The sequence below is a fragment of the Orycteropus afer genome, unplaced genomic scaffold, assembly GCF_000298275.1.
Source record: "Orycteropus afer afer isolate SDZICR_OR568_19922 unplaced genomic scaffold, OryAfe1.0 scaffold00168, whole genome shotgun sequence".
NCBI lineage: Eukaryota > Metazoa > Chordata > Mammalia > Tubulidentata > Orycteropodidae > Orycteropus > Orycteropus afer.
Window position 1 is genome coordinate 6,987,339 of NW_006921755.1, and position 19,041 is coordinate 7,006,379.

The following is a 19,041-nucleotide window of genomic DNA, read 5'->3' on the forward strand; positions in this document are numbered from 1 at the left end:
CAGTCCCTGCAGGAGAGGAGAACGAGTGTCACTTTGTTAGGCTTCTCTCAACTAAACTGTCATGTCCTTAAGAGCATGGACTATCTTTGTCACTGCCACAGTCCTCATAGAGCATCGTACACATCATGTGGTAGATAGTCAAGAAATCATGATTGGTTCATTGCAAGCAAGAAGATAAATTTCAGCAGTCAATAGACTAGTTATGAATTTTACAGTGCAGCAGAAGTTTAACCTGAAAATTAACCACACAGTTACGAAGAAGGTTAAAGACATTTAAGACTTTACAATCAAGGATTGTTTCTAATGGTAGGATTTTACAGATAGGAAACTGTGTCAACTGATTAATTTCTATAGTAATTTCTTAGCTGCTCATTACATGATCCTGTTTTGACTAATGAAAACATTTAGAGGTGCATTGTTATGGAAGCTAAGTAGGCCAGGCAGCTTGACTGTTCTAAAATTATTAGAGAATTTTGCATTGTCAGCCAGTGGGATATGTACCTCTCCTAGTGCAGCTCCATAGAATGCATTTTCCTCTTCCTTCTCTTATTAGTGTTTGTTACTGCATTAAGCCCAATTCTCCAAAATATCACTATAGAACATTTGGCAAACATTTCTGAAGGTTCTGTATCTAAACAATTATTGACTTTCTAGCTAATATGGTAAAAAGACAAATTTTGTTCCCAGATCAGATGACTTAGGAGAATTTAAATTAGGGCTTAAAAATGTTTACCTAAAATACATGAAGGGCTAAATCAGGAAAGAGAAATTTGTGGTAAATATCCCCTCTCTGAACTTCTGTGTCCCTGATACATTATTTATAATTTATAGTGGCATCCTTTTTCTCTGATTCTAAGTATGACTTTAGAATTCTTTTTAACACAACACTTTAAGTAACAAGATATATGAACTGGCATGAAAGATGGACAAAAAGGTAATTGCTTCTACTAGATTGTAACCTCAACTACAGGCATCAGACACAATTCAGGACTCACCATATAAAAGGTTCTTAATCAATGGTTTTTGGAACAAATATTGAGTGGACAGATGTGTGAATAGACACATGAATGAAATTTCATTTTATTCTGTTTGTAGGATACCCCCTTCTCTGTTGTAAGGAACACACTGTTGTTACCATGTACCTTGTGAATCAGCTCATAGAATGTTAGAGCTGGAGGAGACTTCAGAGATTATCTAGTGCCAACTGTTCAATCTACAGAGATGAAGTCAAGGCTCAGAGAGAGGCTATCGTGCTGGTTCCAAGCTCGGGAGCCATTCTGCCATATTCCATGCCTTAGTAATGGTGTGGCTTTTGGTCCTTTCTTTGTCTTCATCATCTGTAAAATAAGGATAGTTGATAATATCTGTCTCATAGTGTTATTGTGGAGCTTAAACAAAATAATTAAGGTAAAGTGCTTAGTTTAGTGCCTGGAACATGAAAAATACTAAAAGAATTCCATTTTCTTCTTTCTTCTTCCTTTTATAATTAGCTGAACTAGTGATTACATTGTAATTTTATCACAAGGTTTGTCATATTAATGCCATGCTGCATTTCTTTCTTAGTTTTTAGTAAATTGAAAAGTTTACTGAACCTACCTCAAGGCACCTCAGAGGACTGGCCTGGTGATCTGCTTGGGAAAGGTTCCAGCCTTGAAAACCCTATGAAGCAGTTCTACTCTGCACACGTGGGGTCTCCGTGAGTCAGAATTGACTCGACAGCAACTAACAACAAAAACAACTCAGACAGCCAGTAATTGTGGATGCTAAGATCACACATGTGTCATACTGAGAAAAGGCAACAACTGAATGAACCATCCTCATTCTATACACACAGAAAATAAGGCAGAGGAATAAGAAAGGAATTTTTATTAAATAAAGATAAAATATTTCCTGGGTGAAAGCATAAAATTTTAGAATGCCATTCTCTTTCTTTGGTTAATCATATCATTTGTAATATGTAACATGATTCATAGAAAGTATACTTCAAAAAATTGTCTTTAAATAATAATAGTTTAATGAATAATAAATAGGCTGAATTGTCCTTTTTTTTTAAAAAAAAAATTAACATTCAGAACATTATGCATTCAAAGCTTCAGTTCAGCCATTAGATGGGGAAAGGGAGAAGGAAAAGTTTTAGTTGTGTTACTGTTTGTTGCCAGGAAACATACAAAGACACCAGGAACAGAGGTAACAAACATCTCTACACTATTGGGAAGGTGGCCTTCAGAGGAGAGTGCTTTGTTGGGAGGGAACCCTTGCAGCTGTGTCATCTCAAGCCTCCAGCCAGGACAATGTAATTTAAAACTACAACATGTTAATGGAAGCAAGGTTAGCCAAAGAGTTTGAGAAGTTGATTTTTTAATGAATTTAAAAGGAGGACTGGAAGCTGCCTTCTGTGTCAGTTGCTATAAACATGGGGGAAGCTTTACCAATTTTAATCAAGCCACCTATTAAGTGGGGGAGGTGTCCTTAAGCTATTTGACTATGAATTTTGAAAACAAACTATGAAATTAATAAGTGCGGAGGTCCGGGAGAGCTTTTACTTCCCTCTTGACTGGAACATTTTACCTCATAATTGTATACTTTGAAATGTTTGCACTTTCAATTTGGAATTCTATAGCTAAATTGGGTTTTGAAGGCACTTGTTGAAGATAAATTAAAAAACAAATAAACAAACAAAGAAATGCTTGAAGGCTGCTGAAAAGCGTAAACAATGATGAGTTACCAGAATGCAACATTTGAGTTAAATGTGGGGTCAAGCACTAAGCCAAAGCATCCACCGGGAACAGACTGGACCACTGCAGATGGAGACTATGGCCCAGCCCTGCTTGAAAACCAACTCAGTGTGAGTGACTTTGTCAAAATACAGAGTGCTTTTGAGGTAAGTGCTAATATTGTTTACTGGATGGTGTGAGCTGTTTATGACAAAGACTAGGATGAAACAGAGAGAGGCTTTTTGTTTGTTTAGTTGAATTTATTTTTATATATCTAGTAGCTAAAACAAGGAACTGAAAAGCATTAGCCAGACCTGGACCTGACCATGTGCTTGATAACTTTATTCCTCAGTTCTTTAAACCAAATTGTATTATTTAGTTTGAAATTGCTGATTTGAATATCATTCCTATCAAGGAGGGAGAGTTTATTCTTTGAAAATATTTTTCTTAGAGATCAGTGTATTTGGGGGAAGCCTAAAGTTGTGTTTGTGTGTGTGGGATAGTGGATCTCTAAAACACCTCCCAGTAATAATCGTCCTTGCATGTATTATGGTAGGTGGAGGTGGTGTGTTAGTGGCAGTGAAGTCAGCCGCCTCCATCTTTTGGTGATCCCAGCCCTGTACCATATCCATGATTGGTTGTAGATCTGACCATGGATTGGACTATTGTGATTCATAGGACTTTGTTGGCTGATCTTTGGAAATAGTGTGAGTCTGAGGCCAGAGTCCTAGTAGCCTCCAGGAAAATCTTTAACCAGAAACCTTTTAGTGTCAGCAATACTAACAAGACTTTTGGAATTCTAAACACTCCTTAGGGCCTTTATCTGCCCTCCAGTCTCAGCAGGTATCAGAAACTTCCTCCGAACTCAGCACGCATCACAAAAGCCATCCGGATTCAGCACGTATGGAGATCTGCTCGGCTCCTGAAAGTCTTCCACATACCTGAGCCTTGCATCCTCCCTAAATAATATTTCCCTAAGTGGACTTTGAAGCCGGGGGGTTTCTATACATCCCCCAACATCTTAGATCACCACCCTAAATCCCTTAGCAACAACCAATCATCTGTACCCTCTCGCCCTGGTGCTGCTCCACCCCATATTTTTCCATAAATTTGTGAAAATACCGGGGCATGGGGTCTTTTGCTCAAGCCACTGATTTGGTAAGAGCAAGGACCCTAACTTAAGTTAGCTAATAAACTTTCCTATTGCTTTTGCATTGTCGTGTGTTGGCATATTCCTCGCCCCAAGCAACTCCTTCATAACCTGGGCACAACAGTAGATCACCAGGTGTTTTTCCATCCTGGCCTCTGAAAACTCTGGAAATGCAAATATGCATGTCCAGTTTGCAAAAATTCCCTCTTACCCTTCCCTTAGCACACCCTCTCTGAACCATCAGTGTCCGAAGATCCTATGCAAGTGACCAGCCTCCTACTTTTTTTTTTTTGCAAATATTGAAACAATGCCAATAAAAACAAAATTCAAATTTCTCATTTTAACGCTACATAAAAAAACAAAACCTTAGGAATTTAATTATAAACATATACTTTGCTTCTTTCAATCCTAGCTAATTAACTTGGAATGCTGCAGCCATGCATGATGAACAGGATACATCAAAATGATTTTTAGTTTCACATGGGGGTAGGAAGAAGTGCTCTTCAGTGCTGTGGAGTTTAGGTAGACATGACTCTCCATCCTTTTTACTTCATTATGTTTGCTAAAATATGATCTCAGGGCTTCAGAAGTTCCTCTGAGGGTGCTTGGGAGTATTGGTACTGATTTGAAACAGACAGACAATATTTTGAAGCACTGCCTTGAAATTAATAAAATATGTTGAAATATAACAATTACATTGGCCTGTATGAGAACAAAATTTAATCTTTAGCAATTAAAAAAAAGAGTTTCTAACCACTGTTTTGTTGCTATTCCTTGTTTTGTATAACGAGCTAGAATCCACGTGTATTGATAAATTCATGTCCCAATAACATTAAGTATTTTTTTACAATATTTGGAGCTTTGGTGGTACTGTGATTAAGGCATTTGACTGCTAACCAAAAAGTAGGCAGTTCAAACCCACCAGCCACTCTGCATGAGAAAGATGAGACAGTCTGCTTCCATAAATAGTTACAGCCTTGGAAATCCTGTGGGGGTCATCATGAGTTGGAATTGACTTGATGGCAGTGTTTTTTTTTTTTAAATATATCATATTTAGTAGCAAGCATGCTCTGCCTATACTTTTTCATTGTAATCTTCATGTATTTGCTATTCATCCAACCCCATTTGTCTGAAAGATTTCACTGCTGCTCATGCCCATGCCCCAAATGAGTTTGGCATATTTTGATAGACATAGCAAACATTTTGACAGCTTGAGGACATTTACAAAAACCTAACAGCAGATTATGACAGCTTTGACTCTAGAATGTCGAGAAATGTGGCAGTTCTGTCCTCATTCTATGAATACAAAGAATTAGAATGTGAGGGTGTAACGGGGAGTCCCATTGTAAAGTAGATGAGTGAGAGTGAAACTGCTATAGAAGGTTGGGGGTGAGAGTGACCTCTTCAAACTACAAATTAGTCTTCAGAAAACTCAAGTGAAACTGAACATTTCACCCTCCCTCTTTTTATTATTATTTTTTTTAATTTTAAACATGTCAAAGGCTGGACCACTTATTTTGAAATTACCCTTCGGAAAACCAGGTACTAATGACCCAAAGGGGAGAAGAGATTACAATTCAGAGCTTACAAGAACATGGAGAATCTAATGAAAGTTTTTACTTTAAACAGTAAATTGAGCTTTTTAGGTGTACATTTAAGAAAATGAAGCCCACCCATTTTTAACAGACACGAAACTGCATTCTCCAATGGCAAATGTGCAACTGATACTAGAAATTAGGTCCTTGAGCCAACACGATTTTCAAACACAGCATGGATACCAAGAGAAGAATGATACACTAGATGATTTAAATGGAGTTATCTGTCATGAGTGTGTGGCCCACAGGCCACAGGTGTAGATTGCTGTAAAAGGAAAAATGACCCTTAGTGGCTATCCTGCAACACAGAACTCTATAGGCAGTGATTTGTGGTCCAATCACTAAATGCATGCTCTTGGAAATGCCAAAATTCTGGCACCATATACTCTCCTCTCTTATTTTGGCTTTTTACACAAATTCCTTATTCGAGGGTAAAGACTTATCAGATATTAGGTGACATCCATTACCTTAAACAGTATCGGCAGTGCTTAATTAAATAATAGGAAATTGAGTCTTTGAATTGTGCTGTGAATGTGTGAATGTTTCATATATATTTCTAACTGAAACATTGAATATTGTATACAGCTTAGCTGTAACATTTAGCAATAAAGGAAGTGATACTTCCTTTCATTATGCCATGGTATAAGTGAGTTAGAGTCATTTAGCGTTGAAGAGCCAAAAGATAGACTTTCTGTATTAGAGTCCCAATTTTACCACTTGCAATGTGACTTTGTGCAAATCACTTAACTTCTCTGGGCCTCCTCAGTTTCCTTATTCTTAACACAAGTATAATTGTACCTACCTCATTGAGTTGTTGTAAGGATTAAATGAGGAATTATCTGGAAAGTACTAGAAGAGTGCCTGGCTCAGAGTAAGTTTTCAATGAACATTTGCTATTATTCATATCCAGGAGCTCTGATGGCGTAGTGCCTCAAGCATTTAACTGCTTAAATTTAAGCATTTAAGCCTGGCAGTTCGAACCCACCAGCCACTCCTCAGAACGAAGGTTGGGCAATCTACTTCCCTAGTGATACCACCTCAGAAACTCGAAGAGGGGTTGCTATGATTCGGGTCCGACTTAATGGCAGTGTGTATTATTTATGTCCAGTGCGTAGAGGTTGAACTACTACCTCTAACCTCTAATATTCTCTTTTGTATTTTTAGTTTTTAACTTTTTGTTGTGATTTGGGTGCAATTTTACAAAGCAAATTCATTTTATATTCAACAATTCATACACTTTTTTTTTTTTATATGTGAGGCTGATTACAATTTCCACAATGTAACAGCTCTCCTCCCACTTCCTCACTGTGGTTACTCCTTCCCTATGTCCTTCTTGCCAATGCATTCCTACCTGCTTAGCTTTCTGTGCAAATACGGCCCTTCTTGGTTAACTGTTCTAAAGAGTGCATCTACCTGGTATAGATGTTCAGCTTCATAGGCCTATCTATTGTTTGGTTGAGACTTAAGCCATGTGAGTAAGTTCAATTCCAGGCCTAAAGTGTGACTCAGGGCCATAGTCTTGGGGGGTTTCACCAGTTCCTTTCTGACTAGTAATTCTGGTCCTTTTAATCACCTCTGGCATTCTCTTGATTCTAATTCATGCATTTCCTAAAGGCAATCAAACTTCCAATAATGCTTGCCACTCTATTTCTACATTTCTTTCATTTGAGGTAGGAAGTGGTAGCAACAAGAGCTGCAACGATATAAATCTACAAAGAAGAGCAAAACAGCTTAATTGTCCCACTCCTTATTTCATAGCTTTTAGCCTGCAAAATGTTTTAATTGATGTCTGAATCCTCTGCTTTTGAACAAAGAAGTTTCCTGAGTAGAAGGGGATAGAAAAGTAACATGTCGATTTCATTTTATTTCAAGTGGTGGTTCCAAAGAGCCATATGAACCTGAAGGGAATGTGGCCCTTGTATTATTCATAAAATTGTAAAGTTGTTGGTCCTCGAACTTTTTCTTTAGTGCTCGCAACGGTTGGAGAAATGACACGATCTCTGGATATTTGTATTGTTTTGATGCCAATCATATTTTGCATTTTCTTAGAAACTTCAAAATCGGCTAATGTGTGAAGAGTGGCTGTGGTTTGCTAAGTTCATAGCAATGGTAAGAAGGGAAATGCAAGGGAAGCAGAATTATGAGAAGGCCTCTATCAGGGTCTGATATATATTGAGTTTCTTCCAAGAGTCTGGCTACCTAGGTGTCTGAATATTTCCTTCTTTGAGTTATCCATTGTTGACCTCTGTATATCTGGACATTTTGCTCTTTGATCCAGGATCCACTGCTGCTAAACGGGGAACAGAGTTTGCCATAACCCACTGACCTCACCCTGCTGGGTCCTGAAGAGCTTCTGTCAGTAATTGCATCTGGAGCATTTCCTGGAGCATCTCTGTGGTCTGTCCCACAATAGGTCCAGTCTGGTCCTGCACTTTTCCCTCTGCTCTGCCCTTTGTCCACCCAATCCCTGTAAAATCTTTAGATGCAATGAGACCTATAAATGAAATCTCCTAAATCCTGACTAAAACATGAAGTATTTATGCTCAGAGTCTGAAGAGCTGAGATAGTATTAGTTTGATAAAGGAGTAATAAAAATCCTAGCAGGAGATCTCCAGAGACTGTCCAGTGAGGGTTCTCAGACTAAACCTGTCTTGTGGGGGGTGGGATGGGGGTGTGTAAATGAAATTTAAACATAGTGCAGTTGTACTAATTTAATCTCAAAAGACCTGAGAAGTTCTGGTGGCAATTTTTGAGATCCTAAAACTTTGCTTGAGGAGTAATGAAAGAATTAAATCTACAGAATTCCTGATAACCTGTTGTTTGATTTTCTTCATAAAATTTCCAAGATGCCTGTAGGTGGACTCTTGAGCACCTCTAGTGACAGCAGGTCAAAGCTGAGGGTGAAGCTACTCTGACAGGTAGACTAGGCACTAAGGTAATAACAGAAAGAATGAATTCTGTACCTTCCCTTTCCACCTTTCTTGCATTTGTCCTTCTTTCCCCATTGTCAACCTTCCTCCCAATTTGTAAGGACCCTGTGGTAGTTAAGATTGTGTGTCAACTTGTCAGGGCCTGGTTTTGAGTGGCTGGGCAGCTGGATGTAGTTGTTCCCCATGATGAGACTGGTAACTCCATGGTGGAATCTATGGTGGGCAGCTGAGTAGCTGCCTTAGGGATGTGGTCTGATTACAGTGTATAAGAAGAAGCTTTAAGCAAGGTCTCTGAGCTTCCTGGCACATCAGTGTTCTGCATTTGGCTGAGTCTTCATTTCAATGGCCTGCTATGTTGTCTACTGATCTTGAGACTGTTTAACTAGTGGCCTGCCATGTTGTTTGATAATCTTGGGACCATGCAGTTTTACTTGTCACCTTTGGGTTTTATCAGCCTTTGCAGCCAGCAGCTGCCTGAGTTAAGAGAAGCCTCCAGCTTCAGTGGGCTGGGAGCAAGAAGCAGAGCTGAAGCCCAAGGTTGAGGGACCTTTACCCAGCCACTAGAGCTGGCACTTTGTACTCGGACTTCTAACTTCCTAAACTGTAGGAGAATGAACTCCTGTTTGTTCAAGTCATCTACTTGTATTTTCTGTTAGAGCAGCACTAGAGGACCAAAACAGACCCTGTTTTCTCTCAGCCTTCTCATTGCCCATTTTATCTTCACTTGTAAGGTACCTGTGATAGTTAAGGTTGTGTGTCAACTTGACTAGGCCAAGATTTTGAGTGGTTTAGCGGTTATGATGTAGTCTTCACCTGTGATGAGATCTGACATGATGTGATGACCTCCATGATGAGATGTGCTATGAGCAGCATATCAGTTGAAAGGGAGTTTCCTCAGAGGTGTGGCCTGCTCTGGCTCACCATCATTTTCAGTTCCTAGACTGGAGCCAGTAGACTGCTGTATCACCTGCCAATTTTGGGATTGTTGCCTTTGCAGCCTGTGAGCCAACAATCTGCCATTTTACCTGCCAATGTTGAATTTGTCAGCTTCCAAACCCAGTAGCCTCCTGTATTGCCTGTTGATCTTGGTTCATCAGCCCCTACAACTGAATAAGCCAAGAGAAGCCTGTAGCTTGCCATTTGACCCATGGACTTGGGACTTGGCCTCTACAATTGTGTGAGCCATTTACTTGAGTTAAACTTCTCTCTAAGTTTTACTTGTTTTAATTCTCTAGAGAACTCAGCCTAAGACAGTACCCAAATGGACAGATCTACTAGGTGTGTCTCATATTTCAGAACTATTCATATTTCTTGCTTCTTCCCTGTCTACCCAGGCACCACCACCGTAACCTCATCAATAAAATAACTCATCTTTGTTTCATCCCCTTGCCTCAGGAACTTTAAAGGCAGTCTTTGAAGATATATATATGTTGTGTTTTTTCTTCTTAGATAAAACTAACAGTTAAAAAATCTGTATATTATCAAATAGCATTCCAAATTAGAAGACCTTTACTTTTTTAAAGGGTAGGCCAACTGTTTAAATTATATAATAGCTCCAATATGACAGAGGTTTGCTTCTTGCTCACATAATGTGAAAGCAGGTTTTCTAATTGGTGCGCAGCTCCAAGCAGAGATTCAGATACCCAGGCTCCTTCATCTTCTGCCTTCTAAGATTGCCTGGAGTAGGGCAGAGTATAGAGGAGCATGGGGAAGGATTTTATGGGGCAGGCTCACATCCCTTTAACTAGAGCTCCATCACACGGCCACACCTAACTGCACAGGAAGCTGCAAAATATAGCTGTGTGCCCAGGAAAACAACCTCAGCCATGATTCCTTTAGAGTTTAGTGGTGGGAATATTTTCATCTTGCCTGTTGAGCAAGAATGCTTCATTTTGTAAATTAAGGACAGCCATGTGCCTAATTGTGTTTTGTGTTTGCTTTATCTGCTAAGAAGTTCAAAGCTAAATTTAGTGTTCAATTGATACAACTGTTCTTAACTTAGGTTTTCTGGGACAATTATCTGCTATTTTCATTATGTGACTTGTTCTTTTATCTTTGCTTTGATGGTTCTATTGCCTATGTACCTTCTGTTGTAATGGAACTAAAACTCTCTCTGGAAATCAGTGGAGGTAAAAATGATGAATAAAAATTTAATGCCTTTCAAGTGTGGTAATATTTCATGAAGCTAGCACTTCAGTAAGCATCCTGTTATTTGAGCCTCAAACCAGCAGGAAAGGTAAGCAAGAGAGACATTTTTATTTTCCCTTTACACATAAAGAGAATGAGGTTCACCAATATTTAATTGAATTCCTTCATGGGGCAGGAGCAGGGCTTAAAAGTAGATCATCAACTTCCCAGACCATTGTATGACGTGACTCCCAAGGCCACAAGGCAAACTACCTTTGGGATATTGCACTGAGGTACAGGAATCCAATAGGATAAAGACTTCATTAACAAAATGAGCATGTTAATAGCACACAGATTCTATGGCCTGCTAACTGGGAGTTAATGCATAATCAACAACTTCTACAATAAAATCAATGTAGAGAAAGTGTTGAAGAGTAAAAGGAAAAAATAAGACTAACTTATAGCTTTATTATTATTATTATTATTTCCTTTCTACAGGGATCTCGAGGCATCTTGAACAGATAAACAAGTAAAGCATAATCTATAACTATGTTATATAGTACAAAGTGCATTCAGAAGCCTCAGTCAGTTCATCACCTGCTGAAAAGGCAGCAGGTCGCAGCATTTCTTGCCTCAACTCTGTTATTAGAATCGAAAAACCTATTTTGATGGCAGCAGAAAATCAGTGAAGCTCTGCAGGTCCCCCTCTTCAGTATTAAGGTAATAGCATGAAGACAAATCCAGTATTACCACATCTGGCACAATTGGAAATGACAGAGGAGTTCTCTGGCAGTTTTTATCTGACTTACTAGAATTCACGTGTGATGTTAACAAACAATGTCAAAAGGAAGTGAAGTTGTGTGAAAAATTTGTGCTCCAGAATGCTGCTTCTCTCTTTATACTGAATTTTGTGGCAAGTTCATGCCTTTTTCCATTTCCTCTGTGTACTTTTGTAAAAGATGTTTATAAAATTTAATCTGAACCAGAGGGGTTGATGAATAGTGTTTTTGGTGAATGCACATCACAACCTTGAATTTGGCCAGGATTGGTGCATAGAAGTTACCTAAGAAATCTGTTATAAAAGAAGGAGATTTTGAAACAAAAAAAGATATCTATTACTGTTCATTTGTAGTACCACAACTTAGTCAAACTTGTAGACCAGGGACATGGGTAACTTTTTCAAATTTCCTGAGAATTAAAAAATGTAAAATTAAGAAAATGGACAATTGGAAACATGGCCTTGGTGATAGAAATGAAATTGGAGATTGCATGGTAGAATTTCAAAAATTCAACAACTTATTCATTGCAAATACCACTTTTCAACAACATAAGTGCTGACCATACATGTGGACTTCCCTGAATGGAATACACAGGAATCAAATTGACAACATCTGTGGAAAGGTGATGAAGAAACTCCTTATCATCAGTCAGAACAAGGCCAGGGACCATCTGTAAAATGGACCATCAATTGCTCATATACAAGTTCAAGGTGAAGCTTGATAAAACTAAAGGTCACAAGAGCCAAAGCATAGACTTGAGTATATCTCACCTGAATTTAGAGACCATTTCAAGAATAAATTTCAGGCACTGAACACTAATGACTGAAAACCAGATGAGTTGTGGGATGACATCAAAGACATGATACATGAAGAAAGCAAAAGGTCACTAAAAAGACAAGAAACAAAGAAAAGACCAAAATGGATACTGGAAGAAATTCTGAAACTTGCTGTTGAACATAGAGTAGCTAAAGCGAAGGGAGGAAATAGTGAAGTAAAAGAGTCAAACAGAAGATTTCAAAGGGCAGCTGGAGGACACAAAGTATTAAAGTATTATAATGAATTGTGCAAATACATAAGCGTAGAAAACCAAGAAGTAAGAACATTTCTCAAGCTGAAAGAACTGAAGAAAAAGTCAAGCCTTAAGTTTCTCTATTGAAGGATTCTCTGGTCAAAATATTGAATGATGCAGGGAGCATCAAAAGAAGATAGAAGGAATACACAGTGGAACTGTACCAAAAAAAAAAAAAAAAATTTGGTCAGCATTCAACCATTTCAGGAAGTAGCATATAATCAAGAGCCAATGGTACTGAAGGAAGAAGTTAAAGCTGCACTGGATGTGTTGGCAAAAAACATAGCTCCATAAATTGAGGGAATATCAATTGAGATGTTTCAACAAATGGATGTGGTGCTGTAAGCACTTGTCTATGCCATGAAGTTAGGAAGACATTTACCTGGCCAACTGACTGGAAGAGATCCAGATTTGTGCCCATTCCACAGAAAAGTGATCCAACAGAATGTGGAAATTATTGACCAGCATCATTAATATCACCTGCAAGTAAAATTTTGCTCAAGATAATTAAAAAATGGTTGCAATAGTACACCAACAGTACACTGCCAAAATTCAAACAGTATTCAGAAGAGGATGTGGAACAAAAGATATCATTACTGATGCCAGATGGATCTTTGTTGAAAGCAGAGAACACCAGAAAGATGTTTACCTGCATTTTAGTGACTCTGCAAAGGCATTCAACTGTGTAAATCATAATGAATTATGGATAACATTGCAAAGAATGAAAATTCCAAAACATATACTTGTGCTTATATGGAAGCTGGACATAGACTAAAAGGGAGTTGTTTGAAGAGAATAAGGGGATAGTACATACTTTAAAATCAGGGTTATTATTTCCTTTCACCATACTTACTCATTCTATATGCTGAGCAAAAAAAAAAAAAAAAAAAAAAAAAAAAAAAATCCAAGAAAGTAGACTAAATGAAGAAGAATGCAGCATCAAGATTGGAGGAAAACTCACTAACAATTTATATGCATATAATACAACCTTTTTTAATTTTTTTAACAGAAAATGAAGAGGACTGGAAGCACTTACAGATGAAGATCAAAGACTTCAGTCTTCAGTATATACTACACCTCAACATAAAAAAAACAAAAATCCTCACAACTGGACCTATAAGCAACATCACGATAAATGGAGAAAATGTTGAACTTGACACGAATTTCATTTTACTTGGGCTCAGTCAATACTCAAAAAAGCAGCATCAAGAAATCAAATGGCATATTGCGTTCGGCAAATCTGCTGTACAAGACCTCTTTAGAGTGTTAAAATGCAAAGTTGTCATTTCAAGGACTAGATTGTACCTGACCCAAGCCATGGTATGAATGTGAAAGCTAGACAATGAATTAAGAAGACCAAAGAAGAATTGATGCCTTTGAATTGTGGTGTTAATGAAGGCTATTGAAATATAGTAAGGACTACCAGAAGAACAAACAAATCTGTCTTAGGACATGTTGTCAATAAGAACTAGTCCCTGGAGAAGGGCATCATACTTGATAAAGTAGAGGGTTAGCAAAAAAGAGGAAGACCCTCAACAAGATGGATTGACACAGTGTCTACAACAATAAGGTCAAACATAGCAATGATTGTGCGGATGGCACAGGACTGGGCATTGTTTGATCCTATACAGAGAGAATTACTATGAGTCAGAACTGATTCAAGGACACCTAACAGCAACAGTAACAATTTTTGCCATTTTTACTTCACGCTTTGTACTTATTACAGAGCATAACATACCTGATAATGACACTAAAAAACGACAACAACAACAAAAATACAAACCTCCAACATCGAATCAATTCTGACTCATAGCTATTCCCATTGGGTTTCTGAGGTGGTAAATTTTTGTGAAAATAGATTTCCGCATCTTCCTTCCACAGAGCAGCTGTTGGGTTTGAACCACCAACCTTCTGGTTAGCAGTCAAATGCTTTAGGCACTGTGACACTGGAGCTCCCTGATAATGACACTATTCCCCACTCTCTCTGTTGCTAGAAATAGGAAATATCTTAATTGTACTCTGACTTACGAGCTTTTCCCAAAGTTCTGCATCACATTTGCTCAGGCAGAAGTCCCTCAGGTCTTTCAGCCCCCTATCATATCTTACCACCATTTTATGGATATAATTCTTATGGTAATTAATGTTATGGTCAACTTGGCTGGGCCTGATTTTGAGTGGCTGGGCAGCAGGATGTAATTATTCCCCATGATGACACTGGTAATCAACTGCATGGTGGCATCTACTGTGAGCAGCTGAGTAGCTGCCTTAGGGATGTAGTTTGCTTCCAGTACATAAGAAGAAACTTTGAGAAAGGTTTCTGAGCTTCTTGGAACATCTGGATCCTGCATTTTGGCCAAGTCTTCATCTCCATGGCTTGTTGTGTTGTCTGCTTATCTTGAGACTGTTTCTGGACTTGAACTAGTGGCCTGCTGTGTTGCTTGATAGTTTTGGAACTGTGCCATTTTACTTGTCGATCTTGGCTTTGTCTGTCAGCCTCAGAAGCCAGGAGCTGCTTGAATTAAGAGGCTTCTTAACCTCACTGGGCTGGGAGCAAGAAGCAGAGCTGAAGCCCAAGGTCAAGGGGCCTTCATCCAGTGCTTAGAGCTGGCACTTTGAACTTGGAGTTCTAGCCTCCTAAACTGTAAGAGAATAAATCCCTTTTGTTAAAGTCATCCACTTGTGGTATTTTTTGTTAGAGAAGCACTACAGAACTAAAAGAACTTTCATGAATTTCTGAATCTCTGGGTACCAACATTCACTACTGAGGACTATCAAGGACACAGATTTCTTCTACTCCTTCCACTTTCATGTGTGCACACACCCTTCTCCAATTCTCTCAACATACCTGAAGCAATGTTTTCATACTGGTCTGGCTCCAGACCTGCACTCTCCAGTATGGTGGCTTTAAGCTACATGTGGCTGTTTAAATATAAGTTAAATAAAATTGTGTTGTTGTTGTTATGTGCTGTCGAGTCAGACCTGACTCATAGCAACCCCTCCTTGGGTTTCCGAGGTGGTATCACTGTGGAAGTGAATTGCCCGACCTTCCTTCTGAGGAGTGGCTGGGGGTTTGAACCACCAGCCTTCTAGTTAGCAGTCAAGTGCCTTAGGCACTATGCTATCAGAACTCCTAAATAAAATTAGAACTTAATAAAATTAGAAATTCAGTTTTTCACAACACTATCTACATTTCAAGTACTCAGTAGCCACATTCACCTAGTGGCAACTGGATTGAACATCACAGATACTAGAACATTTCCATTACCACAGAAATGTCTATTGGCTAGTGTTCTTCAAACCCTTCTCACTGTTTTCTATTGAATTCTTCCTCTTTTTCATTCTGGCCTCTTTTATATATCCAGTGGTTCCTCTCAGCCTGTCAGTATCCCTGGAAAAATACCAGGCCATTCATACCTCAGAGTGAAGAAGTCAGATTTATTCTTGGCCCCAAAGAGAGCAGAACATATTTTCCCTTGTCTTAGTCTAAGGTCTCTTTCTTCAAGTGTTTATTTATTTCCCTAGGTCTGTAAAGAATGGGAGCATCCATTCTTTCCAGGGGATTTTCCCCACTCCAGTTGTTTAGTCTGAGTTTATGGTCTCAATAGGGAGCTCTGGAGGCATAGTGCCTAAGGCACTTGACTGCTTATCAGAAGGCTGATGGTTCAAACCCACCAGCCACTCCTCGGAAGAAAGATGGGGCAATCTACTTCCATAGTGATACTGCCTCAGAAACCCAAGGAGGGATCGCTATGAGTCAGGTCCAACTCGACGACACATAACAACAACAACAACATGGTCTCAATAAGTTAGTCGTGCAATTATCTGACACTGGAACTCAAAGTGTTTTAGTCACATTGGCCAAACATTAGTTACTTGGACACTCCAACAGTTTTCCTGTTTTGGGGCTGGCCAATTGCTAATGCTTCAGCTTGGACAGCTCTCACCTCCCCTCATCAATTTCCTGGTTAAGTACTGTTCATACTTCATGTTTAAACATCACTTCCTCATGGAAGTCTTCATTCACCACCAAGCTTGGATTAGCACCTTACTTGGTGCTCCTCAGAGTCTCTTGTACTTTCTCTTTGTTGCTCTAATCACAGGTATTCCGGTTAAGTGTTGTTGTTAGTTGCCATAGAGGCCCTGACTCATGGCATCCTTTTGTATAACAGAACAAAACATTGCCACATCTTGCACCATCTTTATTATTGTTGGTATGTTTGAGTACATTGTGTAGCTATTGTGTTAATCCATTTCAATGACAGTTTCCTTGTTTTTCTGACTGTTTACTTTACCAAGTATTATATTTTTCTAGCACTTGGTTTTTCCTGAGGACTTGTCCAAATACTTACAGCTTTATTTTACATATGATATATTTACATATATTATCATAGTCTGTGTATTCAGAGAAGCATATCACATACCTAGCCAGTAATCTTAAGCGAGCTGAAGTCTCACCATCTTCATGTCTAAAAAGTATTTTGGTTGTATTTCTTCTAAGATGGATTTGTTCCTTCTTTTGGTAGGCCATGATATATTTAATATTCTTTGCCAATGTGATGTTTGAATGTATCAATTCTTCTGTCTACCTTTTTATTCTCCCTGGGTGGTGCCAATTGCTTACTTAGCTGCCTAGCTGCTAATCAGAGGGCTGGAAGTTCTAGTCCTTCTAGAGGCACCCCCAAAGAAAGACCTGAAGATCTACTGAGGGAACATCAGCCATTGAAAATCCTATGGAACACAGTTCTACCCTGACACACATGGGTTGCCATGAGTCAGAATTGATGTGACAGTAACTGAATATGAAGTATGAATAGCAGTTAGCCACAAAACTGGTGGGATGGGTGGGAGCTGTGCAAGCTGAGTAAAGCCAGGTAGAAGGGTCAGGCAGGGTATGAGAGACAAGAGTTAGTTGGGCTTAAAAGAGGTCAGCTTGGTAAAAAGATTTCAACATAGATCCAAGAGGGCAGAGAAGATGGGTGCAAGTGAGATACCTGGAAGCGAGAGCAGAGTGTGTAAGTAAGACCAGACTTCAGAGAAATTTTCTAATGGGGTTGAGAATCAACTGGAATTAGACCAAGAAATACAGAAGCAAGATTATTTTATGGAAGATGAAGGAGAAGGAAGTTGCTAAAGGGGTACAGAGGTGGCACCTTCTGACTGCTAACTCCATAAGAGGAAGACAGAATCACCATCAACAGCCCAAGACTTGTTCCTAAGAAGCCAGACATGCAATCCTCCAGCCCTCTTACCAACCTGGAAACCAACCCTCCCTCTCGCAGCACCCACCACCTCTCTGCTGGGTTCAATAATTCATTATAGTGATCACACAGAACTCACATATTTTGGGATTTATTAGGGAAGCAATGGACTACACTTCAAGTTCAGGAATGTGCTCAGGATATAGTTCTTCGATCAGGACAGTATCCCCTCTGCAGTGCCCTTAGACATGCCTCTCTGGCCCTTGGCGTCTCAGCCTGGCCTCTGCCTTTGTGGGCCAGGTAAGCCTGCTACTCTATCTCATGACTTTTGGTTCTACTGCCGCCATCTCTCAGCTGGGCGTCTCTCTTAGCAGTGCATCTCTCTCTCAGCAGCATGTCTCTCTCAGTTGGTAGTGAGAGATTCTTTTCTGCCTTTGTTGTTGTTGTTGTTGCTATGTGCCATCAACTCAGACCTGGCTCATAGCGACTCCTCCTTGGGTTTCCAAAGTGGTATCACTTCGGAAGTAGATTGCCCAAACTTCCTTCCAGGGAGTGGCTGGTGGGTTTGAACTTCCAGCCTTCTGATTAGCAATCAAGTGCCTTAGGCACTATGCTACCAGAGCTCCCTTTTAGGAGGGCTCATTTTAAGCTTGGCAGAGTGGCAAAACTAACCAATCCCAACATCAAAATTCTACACATATGAGAGAGAGCGAACTTCCCAAAACATTACTTCATGCTGCTCCAACAGAAACACCCCAGGTGAATACCTTTAACAATTGGGAGTTTAAATTGCATGGTCCCACCCAGTAATCTGGTGGGAGATACAAAGACTAAGGCTAGAAAAGCCATACCATATAATTTACTACACCACAGAAGTAAACATGCAAACAAAAAAGTAAGGTTAGATAGTGATATTCAATTCAATTCATTTTTATGTTCCCTATTTACAGTCCCTTTATTATTAATATATTTAGAAGTAATACAGTAGATTTATTTTCTCTTAAAAATATTCCAAGTTATACATGAAACTCCCCTCTTAACCATTTCCACTCCCACCCACTGTGCTTACCCGGATAACTATTGATATTCTATTCTTCCGGTGTATTTTAAATTCCTTTCCATATCTGAGGTGCATATAAGAAATTGTTGTCAGAGCCAGAGAGTAGCCCAAAGTGATTTGATGTCAGGTTTCTGTTTCTTTCCTCTACATTTCTTTCCTTTTAAAGAACAACACTTAACTTCACTCTAATGAAATTATCTCTAATTTTCCAAAATTATTTTATACATTGTTGTTCTATAATCTTGGCCACAGTTCATTGCTCTGACCTTCTCCTCAACTTGATATTATCAGTAAAACAAATGAGCATCTTTTGTGCAATATAAAAGAGGATATTAACAATATATATAATACATTTACTCATTTTTATAACATATTTAAAATTGTCTTGAGACAGTAGAAAAGGAGGTCTCTTAGGACAG

The 19,041-nt window shown here is 39.0% G+C and overlaps 1 protein-coding gene across 1 annotated transcript in view; it reads left to right on the top strand.

Annotated features, from left to right (window-relative positions):
* Positions 1–2,716: 2,716 nt before the first annotated feature.
* The window catches only part of WDR49 (WD repeat domain 49), a gene marked incomplete at its 3' end in the record, with an annotated part of 237,906 nt that continues 221,581 nt past the window's right edge, over positions 2,717–19,041 (top strand). Inside the window, exon 1 of the mRNA XM_007946655.1 lies at positions 2,717–2,881. Within this exon, the coding sequence (XP_007944846.1) occupies positions 2,717–2,881 (165 nt within the window). The remainder of the gene's footprint in view (positions 2,882–19,041) is intronic.